The following is an 18,270-nucleotide window of genomic DNA, read 5'->3' as shown; positions in this document are numbered from 1 at the left end:
GCAGTGATGCTGACGTATCGGCGGTACACGGATCCGCATCCGTTTGCCACGTCAGGAGAGACTACGTTTAAAGGTATTGTTTGATTGACAGACTGCTTTGGCCAATCACAAAAGATAAGGAAGTTGCGCTTTGGTTCTGATTTGTGCAACACATCAGAAAGGCGGTGTATTTGACAGACAATCCCAGCTGCCGGAGTGACAGAAGCGGGCAGCCTAACGCAAGTCATGTGTGGTGAGTGCTGCATGAATTTACACATTTACGCCATTGAGTTGATCGTCTGTGTGCATCTGAATCTATCGGACGACCGTGACAATCTGTTCGACATATAAATAACCTTATTCTTCTCGGTGGCTCTTGGAATTAGCCAGGGGTGGCTAACCAAGTTAGCAAACTGAATGATAAACCAATGATGCTGTTTAACCTCTAAAATATTGATTCATCATTACTGCCTCGTTTAGTATTTTACTCATAAGGCTGGAGGGTTCAAATAAAATCATTTTCTATAATTTCTGAATGCATCACGACATGGCACAACTAAGCTAGCTAACGTTCCGCGGCGACTTGAGGCGGTTCGTAGAAGAGCCACTCAATGTTTTAGTTTACAATTTGCCTTCAAATAAGAGAATTGTGTTGAGATTTTGTCATGTATGATATTAACTTTCTATAGTCTGAACAAGGAAGAAGTCGATGCTAACAAGAAGAGGCGTGACACTTCTTCGAAACAGTCTTACAGCTGGTTCTTTTACTTTTCGGAAGTTTGCTTTGGTGTGTGACAGATTATCGTTATTGTTTTACTTTTCCCGTCATTTAGAATATGAGCTACCTACGCAATCTATGACCCAAACTATCCAATTCGATTAGGTGATATTTTAAGGTTATAACCGGAAGGTACACTGAGTTAGATACACTGAGCTGCAGGATAAGGCCTTGGAATTGAAATAATAATAATCAAAATAAAAATGATATGTTTTATTCCTATTATTTTATTTTAATATTTTTCCTCAGTTGTTTGTTCTCCTAGCTTTATTAACATTTATTTCCACAAAACAAATTGAAATTCGTTTTTTTTTTTTCTTTACAATAATATTGGAACATTTCTCTTGATGAAAACCACATTTGTCAAACGGGGAAGTGAATTTAAATAGTTTCCTAAAAGTTAACTTTAAAAAAAACTTTAAACTCATATAATGCACGGTTTGATGACTGACATTGCATGCTCTCCAGCTCTCAATTTCTCTCATGTAAAATTGTACTGATGAGGCAAGGGAACCGCTGCAAAATAATGTGGCTCGGAAAAAGCCCCCACCATGAAAAGTTTCCAGCATGTCAAGAAGTCAATGTATAGTGACTTAATTAAAGACCGAGTTTACATTGTTTTTTTTGTTTTTTTTAAGTTATGGGGCTTTGTATTGTGAGCAAACATTTGATTTGTGACCATGCTTCAGACATGCAAGTTGCTTAAACATCCAGGTTAGTTTTTAAGATTGTATTGCGGTTGTTTTTGAGGAAAGCAGGATTCTAAGAGTGATGAATGTGTTTGTTTTTATTTTGTTGCCCTTCTTTATTTGGAGATTGTACATTGGCTCTGCTTCTTACATCACCATTTGTTTTAAGTCAAGTCAAATTTATTCCTATAGCCTTTAATCACAGCAAAATGTCTGAGGGCATCACAAGTCAAAGTATCTTGTTTGATATTGTTTGTTTTTAAGTATAGTGTCTTGTTCATATAATATAAAGAGTGTAAGTGTCCCATGAATGTGATTCCTGCACTTGAAAAAAAGAAAAAAACATTCTGAATGAAAGCTCTGTTGAACGATCCTGGCCCTTGCTTCCATTCAGTGCTTAACCCTTTTACCCAATGTACACTGCACTGACTCATTCGTCATGATGGTGAAGTCAAATATTTGCTCAAAGAGTGATTCCCCCTAAAAATTGTGTTTTTATTCCTCTGCATTGGTAAATATGAATTTTAATTCATCATTATTGACCAATAATACAGTTGAATCTCCAATGTTGCATTTAACTATAACGTGAAACTTCAGCAAATCTGATAGATTGACAGCCCAACCTGTTTAGTTTAGTTTTGTTTTTTTGCACCATTTTTACCATGGAGTGAACAATTACTTTCCATGATTTCTAATGGACTGTTGTTGTTTTTTTTTTTTGTTTTTTTTTTTAATCGAACCCTAACTGTCTATGAAATGGATTGGATTGTGTTTGAAATGGGAGGCAGTACTTTGGTGCTTCTATTGTTGGGGAGTTTCTTTCCCTTTTCATTTTGTCTGTGGATAGTTTATGCGATACTTATACACACACATACTCTGCTCCCTGACAACACAAACTGTGCTTCACGACACATGCCTTTGTCTCTAAACCAGTTACAAAGCTCAATAACACTCGTAAGACAGGTTTTTTTTATCGTATACGTCAACAGGTGACGTGCCTTTCATTTTTACTGCTAAATGTAGTGGTGAAAGACTGTGGTGATAGGATTGAAAGTTGCACATCCAATCTTTGTTGTCTTTCATCACTTGTAGTAAGAAATGAATGATATGACAGATGAACAATGAGAGGATTCCTTGGAAAGATTATCGGATTTGCAGTATGCTAAAAATAAAAGTGTAGAAATATAGTCTCGAATTTCCTGCATTGTGGGAACCTGCTTTGAGTTAGAATACTGCACCACCTAGTTTTGTTTTGACATCGCTGATCGGTGTCATTAATAATAACTGTATACTCTTCTCTCCAGGAATCTTCGCCTATCTCAACTATCATGTACCAAGGACTCGCCGCGAGGTCCTTGAAATACTCCTGAAAGGCCTACGACGTCTGGAGTACCGAGGCTATGACTCTGCCGGTGAGACAGATGACAAAACTGTTATCAGCAACGTGCTCTGCTTTGTTTATCCGTGGCTATCTCCTCACTTATGACCCAGAGTACAGTTACCTTGATTATTTTACATAGCTGCTGCTGTTAGAAGACACGGCACACACAGCAGAAACATGAATGCCTTTCTCGACGTAGAGCAGGGATACCCATTTAGTAGATTGTGAGTTACCAGTCACATATCAGTACATCTTATGGGATTAACTTGGTCACTGCTGGTCCTTTCAGTTTTAGACAACGGCAGTGCATGAGTTAAAAAAAAACAAAAAACCCTATTTGCCTGTCTTTTGTTCTGAAATTTGTCACTTGACTAACATACAAAGCAGCCAGTCACACTTCTTTAAAATATGGGTCCATGCACTTTTGCAAGGTACACCAATGTATTGTACATATAAAAAAGATTTTTCAATTGGATTTTGTCTTTTTGTAAGTACCGGTGTTACATGAAAAAATGTGGCCGCTCTGCTTAAGCTCATATCAACAGGTAGCCCCATTAGTCTAAATGTCTAACTTTGAATTTGATGTTGATGTGGAATTTTGTGGGGTGCTTTTTTTTTCCCTTGCCAGGTGTGGGCATTGATGGTGGCAATGGCAAGGACTTGGAGACCAATGCCAAGACCATCCAATTGATCAAGCAGCGTGGAAAAGTGAAGGCTCTTGATGAGGAGATCCATAGTAAGCGAAAAGTAGTTTATCACATGACAATGAAAGAACCTCTCTCGAATGTTCCAATGTTTTGCACGAGGGTGTTAAAGTAGTTTGTTTTATGTGTTTAGAACAGCAGGATCTGGATCTTGAGGTGGAGTTGGATGTTCACCTTGGCATTGCTCACACCCGTTGGGCCACCCATGGAGAACCGAGCCCACTCAACAGCCACCCACACAGATCAGACAAGACCAATGGTCAGTGATTTTGTCATCATGAAAATATTTTTTTTAACAGAACTTACTAATTTTTTTTCTACACATCAAAAAAACACGTATGTTTTTGTTTTTGCAGTCCATAAAAAGCCAGTTTTTCTCAAACACTTCAAAATCTTTGTTAGTGGGCACTTCTTTGTCAAGATATTCCATCCACTTCCCAGAATTGTTTAATTGATATTATTAGATGGCACGATTCTTGGATAGGTTTATCATTGGTTGCTCAGAGCAAGAGGCCACTGTAAAATTTACATATTTACTGTAATTTCCGGGGACTGAACAAAATGCTAACATCAGACATTGACTTGTTATATGCATCCCCCAGCCCCCCACACACACATGCACATAAGCACATACAGACACACGTCAACCAATCACCATGGTGGTGCGTTGGCTGCAATGGTGGGGGAGGATGCCGATCAGACCTGGGTGACCCAAACATATTGTGAGCCTTTGGTGAGTCCCCTGTCCAAAGGAGTTTCAACTCCCACCTCCGGCAGACTTTTTTCTAGGTCCCGGGGGAGTCAAGGGACATCAAGTCAGAGTGTACCATGTCCCACACCTCCATTGTCGAGGCGGCTGATAGAAATAGCCATAAGGTGCCTGGTGCCAATCGTGGGGGCAATCCCTCAACCCGATGGAGGGCACCGGTGATAAGGGATGCTATCAAGTTGAAAGGGTCCAGTCAATCCTTTTTTTTTTTTTTGCCTGTGGGACTCTGGAGGCAGCTGACAGGTACCGATTGGCCAAGCGGCAAGAGTGCGGCTTCGGAAGTCGACAAGGCAAAAAATCGGGTGTGGGAGGAATTTGATGTGGCCATGAAGAACAACTTCCGGACAGCTTTGAAGAAATTATAGTCCACCATCCCGGCGTCTCAGGAGGGGAAAGTAGTGTACCATTGACACTGTGTACAGTGGAGATGGGGCGTGACTGATCTCTACTCTGGATGGCATGAGCCGGGGGGCAACATACTTAAAAGACCTCCTCAATTCCACTGACATTTCTTCCTTTGAGAAAGCAGAATCTGAAAAGTTCAATTTGGGCTCTTATCTCTGGGGCTGAAGTCAGGTGGTCGAGGTGGTCAAAAAACGTTTTGGTGGCAAGGCCCCCGGGGTGGATGAAATGTGCTCAAAGTTCCTAAAGACTCTTTATGATGATGTTGTAACATCACATGGACATCAGGGACAGTGTCCCTGGATTTGCAGACTGTTTCCCTCGGGGAATTCTGTTGGATGCCCTCAGGAGTATGGGGTACCAATCCCCCTGATACGGGCTGTTCGATCCCTGCATCACCGTTGTCAAGTTTGGTCTGCATTACCAGCGGAAAAACGACTTTCTTTCCAGTGAGGGTTGTACTCTGCCAAGACTGCCCTTTGTCCCAGATTTTGTTCATTATCTTTATGACAGAATTTCTAGACGCAGCCAAAGTGTTGAGAGGGTCCAGTTTGGGGGTGTCAGCATTGCATCTCTGCTATTTACGGATAATGTGGTTCTGTTGGCTTCTTCAGACCGTGACCTCCAAGTCTCACTGAAGCCGGTTAGCATCAGAAACTGCTGGGAAGAAGATCAGGCTGGAATGTCTTCTCTGTGTCGGGGTTTACGTCCTCAAGTGGAGGAGTTCATCTTGTGGTCTTGTTCACAAGTGAGGGTAGGATGGAACTGGAGATCGACAGGCACATCGGTGCAGCGTCTGCTGTGATGCGGACTCTGTACCTGTCTGTTGTGGTAGAGAAAGAGCTGAGCCAAAAGGCGTTTCGGCAAAGCTCTCTTTACAGGTTGATCTACATTCCTGCCCTCAATTACAGCTCGTGACCGAAAGAACGAGATGCCGGATACAAGCGTCCAAAATGAGTTTCCTCCGTACGGTTAGGGTTGTCCCTTTAGAGATAAGGTGAGAAGTTTGGTCATCTGGAAGGGTTTCAGTATTGAGCCGCTGCTCAGCCCTGTTAAGAGGAGCCAGTTGAGGCGGTTCGGGCATCTGGTTAGGATGCCTCCCGGACACCTCCATGATAAGGCGTTCTGGGCTTGCCCCAATGGGAAGAGGCCTCTGGGATGGCCCAGGGCACGCTGGAAAGAGTCTCTCGGCTGGCCTGGGGATGCCTGGGGATACTCCTGGAGGAGCTGGACAAAGAGGCCGGGGAGAGGAAAGTCTGGGCTTCCCTGCTCAAGATGCTGCCCCCGCGAACCAGCTCAGAATAAAGCGGTAGATGATGGATGGATGGACACTTTAGAATTCCCTTTTGCTGTGGGCAGCCTAAGCCACATAACAAATCACACTCTCAGCATCTTTTTATGCCAAATTTTATGAGGTGAGTGGATTATTTCAGCTAAAGAGTTATGGTCAACCGATTTAGACAGAACAAAAATGACTGCATAATACAATTAATCCATACTTGATCAGGTTTGGAGCGTGTAGGTCATTAGCTCACAATCTTAGGGTTCTTTGTTTTTCTTTATGCTCTGCAGAATTCATTGTTATTCACAATGGAATTATCACCAACTATAAAGATCTGAGGAAATTCTTGGTGAGCAGAACATTTTCTTCTTTATCCATAATTATTAGCCTCATACATGACCCAGACAGGAATTTAATCTTTACTCCCACCTCACAGATGAGCAAAGGCTACGAGTTTGAGTCTGAGACCGACACAGAGTCCATTGCTAAGCTGGTCAAGTACATGTACGACAACCGGGAGAGTGATGACATCAGTTTTGCCACTTTGGTGGAACGTGTAACACAGCAACTGGTAAGGATGCGTGCACACACACACACACACACACACACACACGCACAATTATGGAATATTAATGGAATTGTTGTGGACTGTACTTCTCAGGAAGGTGCTTTTGCCCTAGTTTTTAAAAGTGTTCATTATCCTGCTGAGGCAGTTGTCACACGGTAAGAACATTCAAAGTTTTTTGTTTTTTTTTAACCTCGTCGAAATGTTGCGCTCCAGTGAATTTTCCTTCCTGTTTGATTCATGTGCAGGCGGGGAAGTCCTCTACTGATTGGTGTACGAAGTGACCACAAGCTCTCAACTGACCATATTCCTGTGGTCTACCGCTCATGTAAGTGCCATTTCAAGCCGCGTTTATCTTTTAAAACATCAGTTGGATTTAGACCTAGTTACGGCTATTTTCCTCAGCTGCCAAAGATAAGAAGAGCTGCAGTTCCCTCCCCAGAGTGGACCAGGACACCTGCTTGTTCCCTGTGGATGAGAAAGCTGTGGAGTATTACTTTGCCTCTGATGCAAGGTAAACGCATCTCAGTCATTGCAGCCCCCCTTTTCAACTTCAAATGTCATCGCGCCACGCTTCTGTGGTCCTATCAGAACGGTAATCAATATTTTTATTTGTGACTACAGTGCAGTTATTGAGCACACAAATCGGGTGATCTTCCTGGAAGACGATGACGTTGCTGCTGTGACCGAAGGGAGGCTGTCCATCCATAGGATCAAACGCCGAGCTGGAGACTACCCTGCCCGTGCTATCCAAACCCTTCAGATGGAACTGGAGCAAATTATGAAAGGTGAGTTGAAAGTCTGAAGGACAAATTAAGTCCAAGCTTCAAATTTGGTTTTATTGTTTTGAGGTGAAATTTTTACCAGAGCAGATCAGTAGTAAAATCTGTCTGGCGATGTGGCTGGTTGTAAAGGAAACCAGAGAATGCTTCAAAATAAAATGTGGAACATCATGTAAAGTATAAAATGAATGGCATTGGAGCAATTTTATTTCGAAATTACTCCCGGAAGCATGGTCGTGACAATGATCTAGTCGTCATCTACTTGATCATTACCTCACAGCGTGAGGCTCTCTTATGTAATCAAAGTGTTCTTTTTTTTTTTTTTTCTCGACTGACGTTAATTTTTTCCTCAAGATTAAAACACATATGGCATACGAAGTTGTCAAAACTGTTCATAAGTCTTCATGTTTGGAAGTTTACAGAGTGGATATTTTTATAATATTTTGATGTCAAAAAACAATGCGTCCAAGGGGCACACGTTGAGTTGAAAGTTTACGTCCTCTGTTTGGGGCATGGACGCAGGCAAACGATAGCACTGAAATGTATTGCCTTCCTCTGCATTTGCAAAGTAAAGCACTCAAGCAGTGCGCTGTAATTAGTTGTGAAACCCGTTTTGATTGTATCTTGTGAAAGGATAATTAGGAAGATGAATGAAACCGTAACTTATCAACCTTGAGGCAATACATGCTTACATCAAAGTTCATGTAAACATTCAGATCACTTTAGTGAGCCGGCTCCCTTGAAGCGTGCTAAGCACGTCTGCCTCACAGTTCAGAGTACCGAAGCACCCTGGCTTCCTCCCATTCTCTAAAAACGTGCATGGCAGGTATATTGGACACTCTAAATTGTGATTGGATGCGTGAACGGTTGTTTGTCCCTGTGTGTCCTGCAATTGGCTGGCCACCAGCTCAGGATGTCTCCCACCTAGCAAGCTAGGGACCCCAGTGAGGATAAGCAGCTATAGAACATGGATGCTTGGATTTATTGACTCCCAGTATTTAAATTTAGACATTGTTTTTTATTGATTACTTTTATTTTCTGTGCATATTTATGGAGGATGTACTATATATTTTAATTAAAATTTTAGTTAAAAAAAAAACGGAAAAGTTGGAATGGATAAAAAAAAGGGAAAATAGTATGGAATGGATTACAACAAGTGAAGTGGCTAAATAATTTTATGTATTTTAACTTTTATTTATTCGTTTGGGGACACTAAATTGTCATTGACAGTTGCCCATTTTAAACCAAGGGTAATGTATTATTGAGCCCATGCCCTTGTTGTACCACAGCTGTCCAGCAGAGAGCAGAACTTGGCTGCTGTTGGCTGGACTCAGGCATTCCTTTGCGGTCCAATCATTTCGCTGCCTGTTTCTGGAAGTGATCTGCAGAATAACCTAATTCGCATGACCCAATTTTTTTGCAAAGGCAAACTGAAAAACACACGCATTTCACAGTTGCAGTTTGTCAGAGATGGAAAAACATTAACTCCCTCGAGTCCCATCTTTGCTTTGCTTGATGGAAAATGGTTGTTTTTACCTGATATACGAAGAGTCTATTTTGGATTGAGTAAGCTCTTACATTTACAAGCAAGAACTGAAACACAAAAGTTTTTACTGGTCCTCATACCTCCTTATGTTGACAAGCACATTATTAAAACCCACTGGTGTGTTTTTCAGCTGGAATTTTTAACAATATAATGCATGTCTTACTTCTTTTACCATTTTACTACAGGCAACTTCAGCTCCTTCATGCAAAAAGAAATCTTTGAGCAGCCCGAGTCCGTGGTCAACACCATGAGAGGAAGAGTCAACTTTGATGACAACACAGGTGATTTAGCTAGCATCTGATTGGAGTCTTACGGAAGTACTGTTGGAGCAATGTCTCACCATGACTTGTGCATCCATTTCTTGACAAATAGACATTAGTGTACGTCTTTACATAACATAAGATTAAATAACAGTGAACCTTTAGTATTCACAGGGGTTAGGGACAGAGCCCACCAATGAATACCAAAAACAAGCCGAGTAATTTGCAACCCACAGAAATGTACGCATTACTCATTTAACCTACATTTTTGACAAACCCATGATTCCAAAGCACTTAGATATAATTGCTTATTAATCACATATTACACATTACCCTTAGACACAAATAGCTAAGATTGAATAAAAAAATATAAAAGAAATGCACCCAAAGTGCATATATGTACCGTACATACAACAGTAGTGAATACTCATCATTTCTCTTGGTAACAAATCTGTCTTAACTTATCCCTCCCGACATACAGAGATGGACAATTCTGAAGAGGAAAAAAGGTTTTTTGGTTTTTCTAATATTCCCCACAGATTGTTCTACAAAAAAAAGTTTGAGTCACAAAGCAGCGGGTATTGAGTGTACGAGGGATTCAAATCCATGTGAAAGCGTAACACACAAACGATTACTTCATGACTGACCTCTCTCAGCGATTTCATGGGCTGCATTTTAATGATGTGGAAAGTTGTGGGGCATGATGATGGATAGGTTGTTTACTTTGTTCCCAGTGACCTTGGGTGGACTGAAAGACCACATCAAGGAGATCCAGCGATGTCGACGCCTCATCCTTATTGCATGTGGCACCAGCTACCATGCGGGCGTTGCGGTGAGTAGATATTAAACACTTTTAGTGTAAATTGTTATCATTTAGCACATTAGACAGACTTGCACCCCAGGATGTTGCCTGGTATGGATTTAATAATTTGTTGCCCCCACAGACCCGTCAGGTCCTGGAGGAGCTAACAGAGCTGCCTGTGATGGTGGAGCTAGCCAGTGATTTCTTGGACCGCAACACACCCGTCTTTCGAGACGACGTCTGCTTCTTTATTAGCCAGTCAGGTGAGGGCTGGTCTAGTGCGCGGGCCTCGTTTGCGCATCACTTTCCATGTGACGGAGCCAGTCTGCGAACTGCTTTGTAAGCTGTTTATTTTCTTTTGTGTGATGTCCATGTGAGCTTCCTTTGAGGTTTGCTCAATTACAGCCTTGCGTGTGTCATTTTCTACCAACACTAACAATCACAATCACAACCTTTACATTGATTTTCTGATGAATTTCGTTTACCCTTACATGTTATCCCTCAGGGGAGACTGCTGACAGCCTGATGGCCCTTCGCTACTGTAAGGAAAGGGGAGCTTTGACCGTGGGCATCACTAACACAGTGGGCAGCTCCATCTCTCGAGAGACTGACTGTGGAGTCCACATCAATGCCGGACCTGAGATTGGCGTGGCCAGCACCAAGGTGAGGCGGGAGACCTTTGTTGCTCAGCTTAGTCTTAACAATCGAGCGAGTATTGGCCACCGTTTTTTTTAAGAGGAGGGCTCAAAAACCTTTTAACACACAACTTAAAGGTGAAGGCGCAATGCAAAGGTGAAACTCATCTAGGGGACTCATTAAAAAGTAGCTTACATTCTTCAGTCAAAATACACAAAAAGTAAAGAATTGTACTACACTAATTGCGTGTTTGTAAAATTCACCCAAATTGAAGTAGGAAAAGGTGGGCGGTCGACTTGTAAGCGAGGTCGAGTTGTAGTCTGAGAAATGTGCTAATATTTTCTCGACACACAAATGATTTTGCTCTGTAGGTGTCCTTATGTTTCCTGTGAATGAGCCGCTGCCTACACCGCCCAATGTGACCTCTTTGTTTGGCAATGTTCATAATGACTCGCTCACAGACACATTTATTGAAAATTGGCAGCTAACAGAAAGATGGTTTGGCAGGCACCCAAGTTAGTGCAGTCATAAACTGTCTGCTCAAATGTGGAGAATCATAATTCTGCATTTTAATCACCTGTACTTGTGTTTGAGATTTGCAGTAACAGTTGCGTAACTTAGTATTAGCAGTGGACAAAACATGGCCTAATCTGTTCTTTAACATGACTCTCTTAGCATTTACTTTTGTACATGTCATTCAGTATTTCTTGCATTAATTTAGATTTTTTTTTTTCCAAAAACTGAGAAATGTATATTTGATCTTTATACGTGATAATTTAACTGATTTATTATTGTGAATAGAATAAAACATGTTAGGAAAAAAATACCTAAACATTTAAAAAATGTTTATCAATGGTAATGGTTTGCTAAACAACTAGAATCTCATTATTATTATTATTAAACCTCATACAGTGCGCTGGTCCAAATGTTTTGATTTGTTGTTTAGGAATGAAATCTGGTCCGAGGACAAAAGCTGCATAATAATGTATGACATCATCTTTAAAGTAAAACCAGCACCTGGTGACAATGGATGAAACACAGATGAAAATGCAACGAGTGCCTTCTCTTGTTGCTCTCTCCTACGTGCAGTTTGCAACGTGTTTGGAAGTCAGACGCTGTCATCTCATTTACCAGTAGCTCAAAAGCAGATTACTTGAAAGGCCAAATTTGTGATTGGGTTCTCGTTTTGGGCCTCGTTAGGATTGTCCAGATGGGCCTAATTATGAGGCCAGTGAGCATATGTACACAATGGCGCACAAATAATAATATGTGGGCTTATTTGTTTAAAGCGAGAGAATGACGCAGGTCGCATGCTGGCCCAACCCTTGCGCTTGGCTCAAGGACTTGAGTGGTGTGCTGCTCCAGAGCCTGCAAGCACGCCTCAGAGACGCCATCGTTTTACTGCTTGGCTGCCTGGGCCACACACCCGCTCCAAGCAGTACTGCACAACGTAGCTCACCAAATCACTGGAGAACATGTGTCACATCCCGCAACTCTAATTTAGCACAGTGTGATTTGATGTGTTCTGTGAGGGGGGGAAAAAAAAAAAAGACAGTCATCGTTTTACATGGTCATATTAAAATGTTTCATCATGGATTCAATTGCGGAACGGTGGGGCCTGATGAAGACCCACTTGTGGAGGTCGTCTAACAGAGTAGAAGGCTTGTGCTTGTACCTTTTGTCTCAACTGCATTTAATTGTGGCCATCGTTCTAAGATCAATGAGATGCAGCTTGTTCCTCGTGAATCACACTGCGTGCACCAGTTAAATCACTTTTTTGGGTCTGCACATTTGGTTACAACACCAGGGGACTGTAGTTGAGGGGGGAAAAAAAGTGTTAAAGGTTTTTACAATTATATAATTGGCAGTGACTTTCAAGGTTCTTATGTAATGAATTGGCTTCAGGTGAAGATCATCTCTCCCAAATGGGCACTGAGGCCACTCAACTTGCACAGAGATGAAGGAACACACCGCACATGGCTGATGTCAGGAGGCGTCAGGTCGCCCAAGACTTTTGTGAAGCAGTGCTACGTATTCCCCAAGTTTCAAACATTTGTTCCGAGCTGAGTGCTGGTTTTGACCGAGCTCCACATTAGCCTGCACCCACCTCACTTTGCATTTCTCATCTGTTACGCATTATTAGATGGAGACGATATTAATTATCAGAGAGGCAGAAAAGAGATCATAGTCTCAGAAACATGACTCTTTTCAAAACTTAAATTGCAGAAAACAACATGCGGTTGGAGATATTTGCTAGTAAATGTCATTGGTCCCTACAGATTGTTTCCTGTGTGTTGATACTGAAACCTGCACTCACAGCCCTCACAATCTTTTTTTTTTTTTTTTTTCTCCCCCTTGAACTGTCCGCAGGCCTACACAAGCCAGTTTGTGGCCCTGGTTATGTTTGCTTTGATGATGTGTGCTGACAGGATTTCCATGCAGCCAAGACGGCGCGAGATCATCCAGGGCTTGAAGGTGCTTCCGGGTAAGTCAAAGGTTTTACCATGCTGGAATTGGCAAATTACAATGCGTTGTAAACTTCAGCTGGTTTGCTGGAATCATCCAAACTTGAACAAGGCATGCAAGAGCCATATACCGTGCGATGCAGTGAAACTTAACTGAACTGGGCAAGTGGGGCATTTGTGGATAAATGTCCTGCACATATTATTCACAGCCTTCGCTTCCTACTTTGTTAATGCACCTTTGGCAGTAATTATAGCACCATATAATGAGATTGAATGGTGGGTATGGTTTTGCTCATTGGATGGGGAGCATTGGTCCACAGCCATCTTCGGATCTCTCCAGAGATGTTTCAAATCTGAACTGTGCTGAGTCATTCAGAGACATTGACAGAGTCTTCCTGAAGTCTTTGTTTCCTTGTCCTGGCTTTGTACTTTTGAATGCTATACCTTAATCCCACTGAGTTCCTGAGCACACTGGAACAGGTTTTCATCCAACAAATCTCTGTACAGTACTGCATTAATCTCTCCCTCAATCCTCACTAAGGCTGGATTCACACTGCAGGGCTTAATGTGCAATTATGATACCCCCCCCACTATTTATTTATATGTGGACTTACAAAACTTTTCACACACAACTTAAAGGTGAAGGTCTTATGCAAAGGTCAATTGCATTATAAATGCACTTGAATAACTCTTACCGTATTTTCCGCACTATAAGACGCACCGGATTATAAGGTGCACCCTCAATTGACATATTTTAAAACTTTTTCAATCACAATATAGTAATACTCAAAGTAATAACAATAATAACTCAAATAATAACTAAACTCTCAATAGCATAACTCAATGTCAATATGAGCAACCTTGTTCAACTGTAAACACACAAAAGAAACAGGTAAAGCTTACTTTATCAGTTCGTTCCCCATCTACGAATCCCAATCTCAATATTGATCCATATATAAGGTGCACCTGATTATAAGGCACACCATCAGCTTTTTAAAAAAAATAAGGCTAGGTGCACCTTATAGTGCGGAAAACACGGTAATTGTTTCTGACAATCCGATATATATATTTTTTTCTGGTGAGGTTGTTGACATTTATAAATAAATGTGACCTACGTTTGAATGCTGAGCAAGCCAAAACTGTCTTGTATGTCCGTTGAGGACATTGTGACGTCACAGACAGCGTACCTAACGTCTTTACAGAAGTATCTGACGATGTTGAGATGGCTGTCATAGTGGAGCCAGAATATTTTCATTCTTGTTAAATGTTTTTTTTGTTTGTTTTTGTTTGTTGTTTTCGTGGGGATTATTTCAAGTAAGAAAATACTAAATGTTCTTATTTTATTTTATGCAAACAGTTAAACTTTTTTTAAACACTGTCAATATGGAGGTGTTGTGTGGAGAACTTTGAGGAAAAAAATATTAAATGTTAGAATGCTTCTGGAACTACAAATGTGGAAAACCTTAGGCATGGCACTGTAATGCATTGCTATTGTATGCCAGAGCAATGTAAAACCACAATAATGTTGTTCTGGGAATAACTCTCTTGACTTTTTGACATAGCTCTTAAGTTGGAACATTTATAGAATGTGCAGTTGTCCTTAATATTGTGGCCACAGAGTTTAGAGAAATGGAAAGGCAGTTTTATTTGATGCATGTACCGTATCAAGCAATGCTTTAGTCCCATTCATTTGTTGCTAAATTAGATAATAACAATGAAGGGGGGGGGGGGGGGGGCATGAAGGTGTGGATCTTCACTCTGTGCCTTTGCATGCTTTTTTTGTTCATCTAAAGCAGATGACAGCAATAAATTTCTCAGCATTCCAACCTGACTCTTGACGCGTGCATTTTGCGCAGCATATTTCCGCCTTGTCAAATCCTGATTTGTCTCCCTCCTGTTTGTATCAGACCTGATTAAGGAGGTCCTGAGTTTGGATGAGGAGATCCAGAAGCTGGCGACAGAGCTGTACCAGCAAAAGAGTGTATTGATCATGGGCAGAGGCTACCATTATGCGACCTCTTTGGAAGGAGCCCTGGTGAGAAAACAGACGTCCTTTCCTGACAAGCTCGATGTCATTTTTTTCCCAATTGTTGAACCTCGGCCATTTTTCTTCCCTAGAAAATCAAGGAGATCACGTACATGCACTCTGAGGGCATTCTCGCTGGGGAGCTGAAACATGGCCCTCTGGCGCTGGTGGACAAGCTCATGCCAGTCATCATGATCATCATGAAAGACAACACGTACGTCAAATGTCAGAACGCCTTGCAGCAGGTCGTGGCCCGCCAGGTAGGGCGTAATGCAGTACCGATGTATTTCTTTCAGTCCGGTTTTCCCACCCATCTGACATTTTTTTTTCTTTTCGGTGCGCTGCGACAGGGCCGCCCCATCGTGATCTGCGACAGAGACGATTACGAGAGCATCAGCAACTCATGCCGCACCATCAAAGTACCTCACTGCGTAGACTGCCTGCAAGGCATTCTCAGCGTCATCCCCCTGCAGCTGCTCTCTTTCCATCTGGCCGTGCTCCGCGGCTACGACGTAAGCGCTTTAGGCCCGACGTCTGCAAAGCGTCTCGTTTCCGACGCGGCCACCGACCGCAGCCGGCACTCTAGATCAATGTGGACGTGATTGGACAGTTACGCGCGATCTCCGGCTTAGGTTTATTAACGTTCGGAATCTTGAGAACCTATTTGATAGTGAACCTTCAGAACTTGCGTGATTATGTCATCCAGAATCTTAAGGGGAATTCATTTGAACTCTTGGATGGAAAAGGGTGGATGCGTGCACTTGACATTTTGTTATGGAGGAGTCTTAAACTTGATCCGCCGACTATAAATTGGTTCATGAAGACTTGAATGTGCTTATTTTTAACTTGTGGCTACGCTGTGTAAAATATATTTTTATTTCTTACTTCAAACCACTTTTATCAAGTTATTTTCCTCCCTTTGTTAAAAACATGAGTTTTTGCCTCGCGTTGTGTAACTTCCAGACCCTAGTCAAACAAAGTCAATATTTGTCGTAGAACAATTGAACTGCCCGTTTGAACGTTCGAGCCGAAGCAGGGCATACTTGATCCGAATCCCGAAGATGAGCTTTAAAAGTGTGAGACCCTCCGACTGAAGCTGATCTGTGCTGTTTCCACTCAGGTGGACTGTCCACGGAACCTGGCCAAGTCAGTGACAGTGGAGTGAAGTGGTCTGGAGGCTGGAGGGCGTACGGCAATGGAATGAAGAGCAACGCGTCTTGTGTCTTGCATCCTCTCTTATGCATTTTACTGATTTCTGCCTGTTTCATCTCTCTGCGTCTCCTTGTTGGACTTGTTGGTGTTGTTGTAGACTGGTGGTGGTTTGGGCTGGCACTCGCGTAATCCTCCTCGCTCTGACTCAATGTCAATAGCGATGAAAAGGGGCTGCTTCTATATTCATCCAGCCAACCGGTGAGATGAACTCATTTCACCGGGAGTATCCGGGAGCCGATGTTACTGACAAACGCAATTTAGAACAACGTTTTGCCTCCTTTCTTTTTCCAAGTGCTATGTGTTAGCATTTCTTTCTTTCTATTGGGCAGCTGATCATTTGAATTATGTCAGGCCATAGGAGTCATCAACGCTGCCGTTTTGATGCCGTTGGATTTGTGCACACCTTTTACTGCAGTAGCCACATGTGCATGTGTGTTGTAACTGAATGGTCTGTCTTGTTACAATTACTATTTTTACCCTCAAGTTGTTTTTTTTGTTTTTTTTAATGAATCGCTCAATTTTCATATTTCATTGACTGACATTTGTGCACAAGTAAAAGACTTAATTCTCTACTTGACACAATGAAGCTATATCAGTGAGATGAAGTTACTGCCGCCCCACACCCTTCCATCATGACTACTGCAAACACAATTTTGGGACCATTTGTAGCATATTTTTTTTTCTTATGAGGAATCTGCATTTTGTATTGTGATTCTAGGATTTGAAATGTGAATGTTAGTCTTAAGGAAAAAAGAAATGTCCTGTCAAACCAAACACACATCTGGTTTGGGCCGCTGGGAACCAAAAGCTGTGTATTTGATATGCACATCCTATGGTGTTTTTGTAGCCAAATACAGTGAAGATAATTCAAGCCCTTAGAAGGCTGTCACACACACACACACACACACTCTGTCAATGTAATGGCAGTGGGTCACTGTAGATGTACCGTTATTAGACTCTGACAAGGGGAGTAAGAAATGTGTCATTCCTACACGTTTGTGAAGGAACAGCAACTGCTATTGTTAGCATTTGTATTTTTTTGCGTTCAACATTTATCTTGCTTCTGCAATTAAGCCTTAAATCGTGCATGTATCCCCAACATTGAACTTTGCCAGGTTCGCAACCCTTGTTATTGGTGAGCAAACTATCTTTTTCAAATCATTGATGTTGCCGATAATAGTGGGACACTTATTTAGCATTCCGCCCAATGTAGTAAAGAGTCCACTAGTTGTCTTTGTGAGCTCCTTTATTGAGACTGTGCAACATTTTGGGATAGAAATACTGACAATGTATACTTTACCGATGTATTCCAATAAAGACTTTACGGCGGCTGTGCAATCTATATGGTGGTCTGTGACGCAGTTGGAATATAATGTAGTGTACCTATGCAAACATTTAGGCTGGTACTGATTCCGATTTAAGCTTTGATGTGTTTGCACGTCTTTGTGCAAAATATTTGTCCCGCGTCTACTCCTAACCCTCAGCACCGGTGTCAGCAGTTGAAATCACTGCTTCTTTTACAATCAGATTTTGGTTCGCAACACTTTTATTTCTCCATCTATGTAGGTGAATGGGTTGAGCTTTATATGATTCTCTACATGATATATATATATATATATATATATATATATATATATATATATATATATATATATATATATATATATATATATATAATCATTGCTGGCTGTTGTGTTTTCTTTGCACTTTTAGAGCTAGGGTACGAGTGGTATCAGTTTGCATGTCCAGGAATACATCTATGCATACTCTGATGACGATGTATTTATTTTTTAATATATGTATTGGTGAAAATTGTAGAGTAGTGTGTGGTGTCGAGATTTGGAGAAAATGAATTAAATGATACTCGTCCTTTTTTGCCCTTGCCCTTCAGCATGAGTTTGCGTGGAAACCAAGATTGACTGCTACAAAGTGATAGTTATTATTTGTTGGTTATTATGTGTATCAACACAACTTTATGGACTATTGGCTTCT

General features: G+C 41.5%; 1 protein-coding gene across 1 annotated transcript; it reads left to right on the top strand.

Annotated features, from left to right (window-relative positions):
* Positions 1-161: 161 nt before the first annotated feature.
* On the top strand, positions 162-17,616 carry LOC148429904 (glutamine--fructose-6-phosphate aminotransferase [isomerizing] 1). The gene is made up of 19 exons (XM_088422502.1): positions 162-232; positions 2,751-2,858; positions 3,456-3,563; positions 3,665-3,790; positions 6,275-6,333; positions 6,421-6,555; positions 6,646-6,707; positions 6,798-6,877; positions 6,955-7,063; positions 7,174-7,337; positions 9,063-9,158; positions 9,872-9,969; positions 10,082-10,202; positions 10,445-10,602; positions 12,946-13,060; positions 14,948-15,075; positions 15,159-15,326; positions 15,417-15,578; positions 16,187-17,616. Exons 1-19 carry the CDS (start codon positions 226-228, stop codon positions 16,229-16,231), a joined length of 2,049 nt encoding a protein of 682 aa, XP_088278628.1. The 5' UTR covers positions 162-225; the 3' UTR covers positions 16,232-17,616.
* Positions 17,617-18,270: the final 654 nt, after the last annotated feature.

The sequence above is a fragment of the Hippichthys cyanospilos genome, chromosome 1 (assembly GCF_059441005.1).
Source record: "Hippichthys cyanospilos isolate Australia breed blue-spotted pipefish chromosome 1, RoL_Hcya_1.0, whole genome shotgun sequence".
Classification (NCBI taxonomy): domain Eukaryota; kingdom Metazoa; phylum Chordata; class Actinopteri; order Syngnathiformes; family Syngnathidae; genus Hippichthys; species Hippichthys cyanospilos.
The sequence above is the reverse complement of the archived record's forward strand: the minus strand, read 5'-3'. Positions and strand labels throughout refer to the sequence as shown.

Bases quoted from the DNA above. Each gene is read 5' to 3' on its own strand.
- LOC148429904 (XM_088422502.1), top strand. The intron at 9,159-9,871 runs GTGATTTAGCTA...CTTTGTTCCCAG, and splicing joins CAACTTTGATGACAACACAG to TGACCTTGGGTGGACTGAAA. The intron at 10,603-12,945 runs GTGAGGCGGGAG...AACTGTCCGCAG, and splicing joins TTGGCGTGGCCAGCACCAAG to GCCTACACAAGCCAGTTTGT.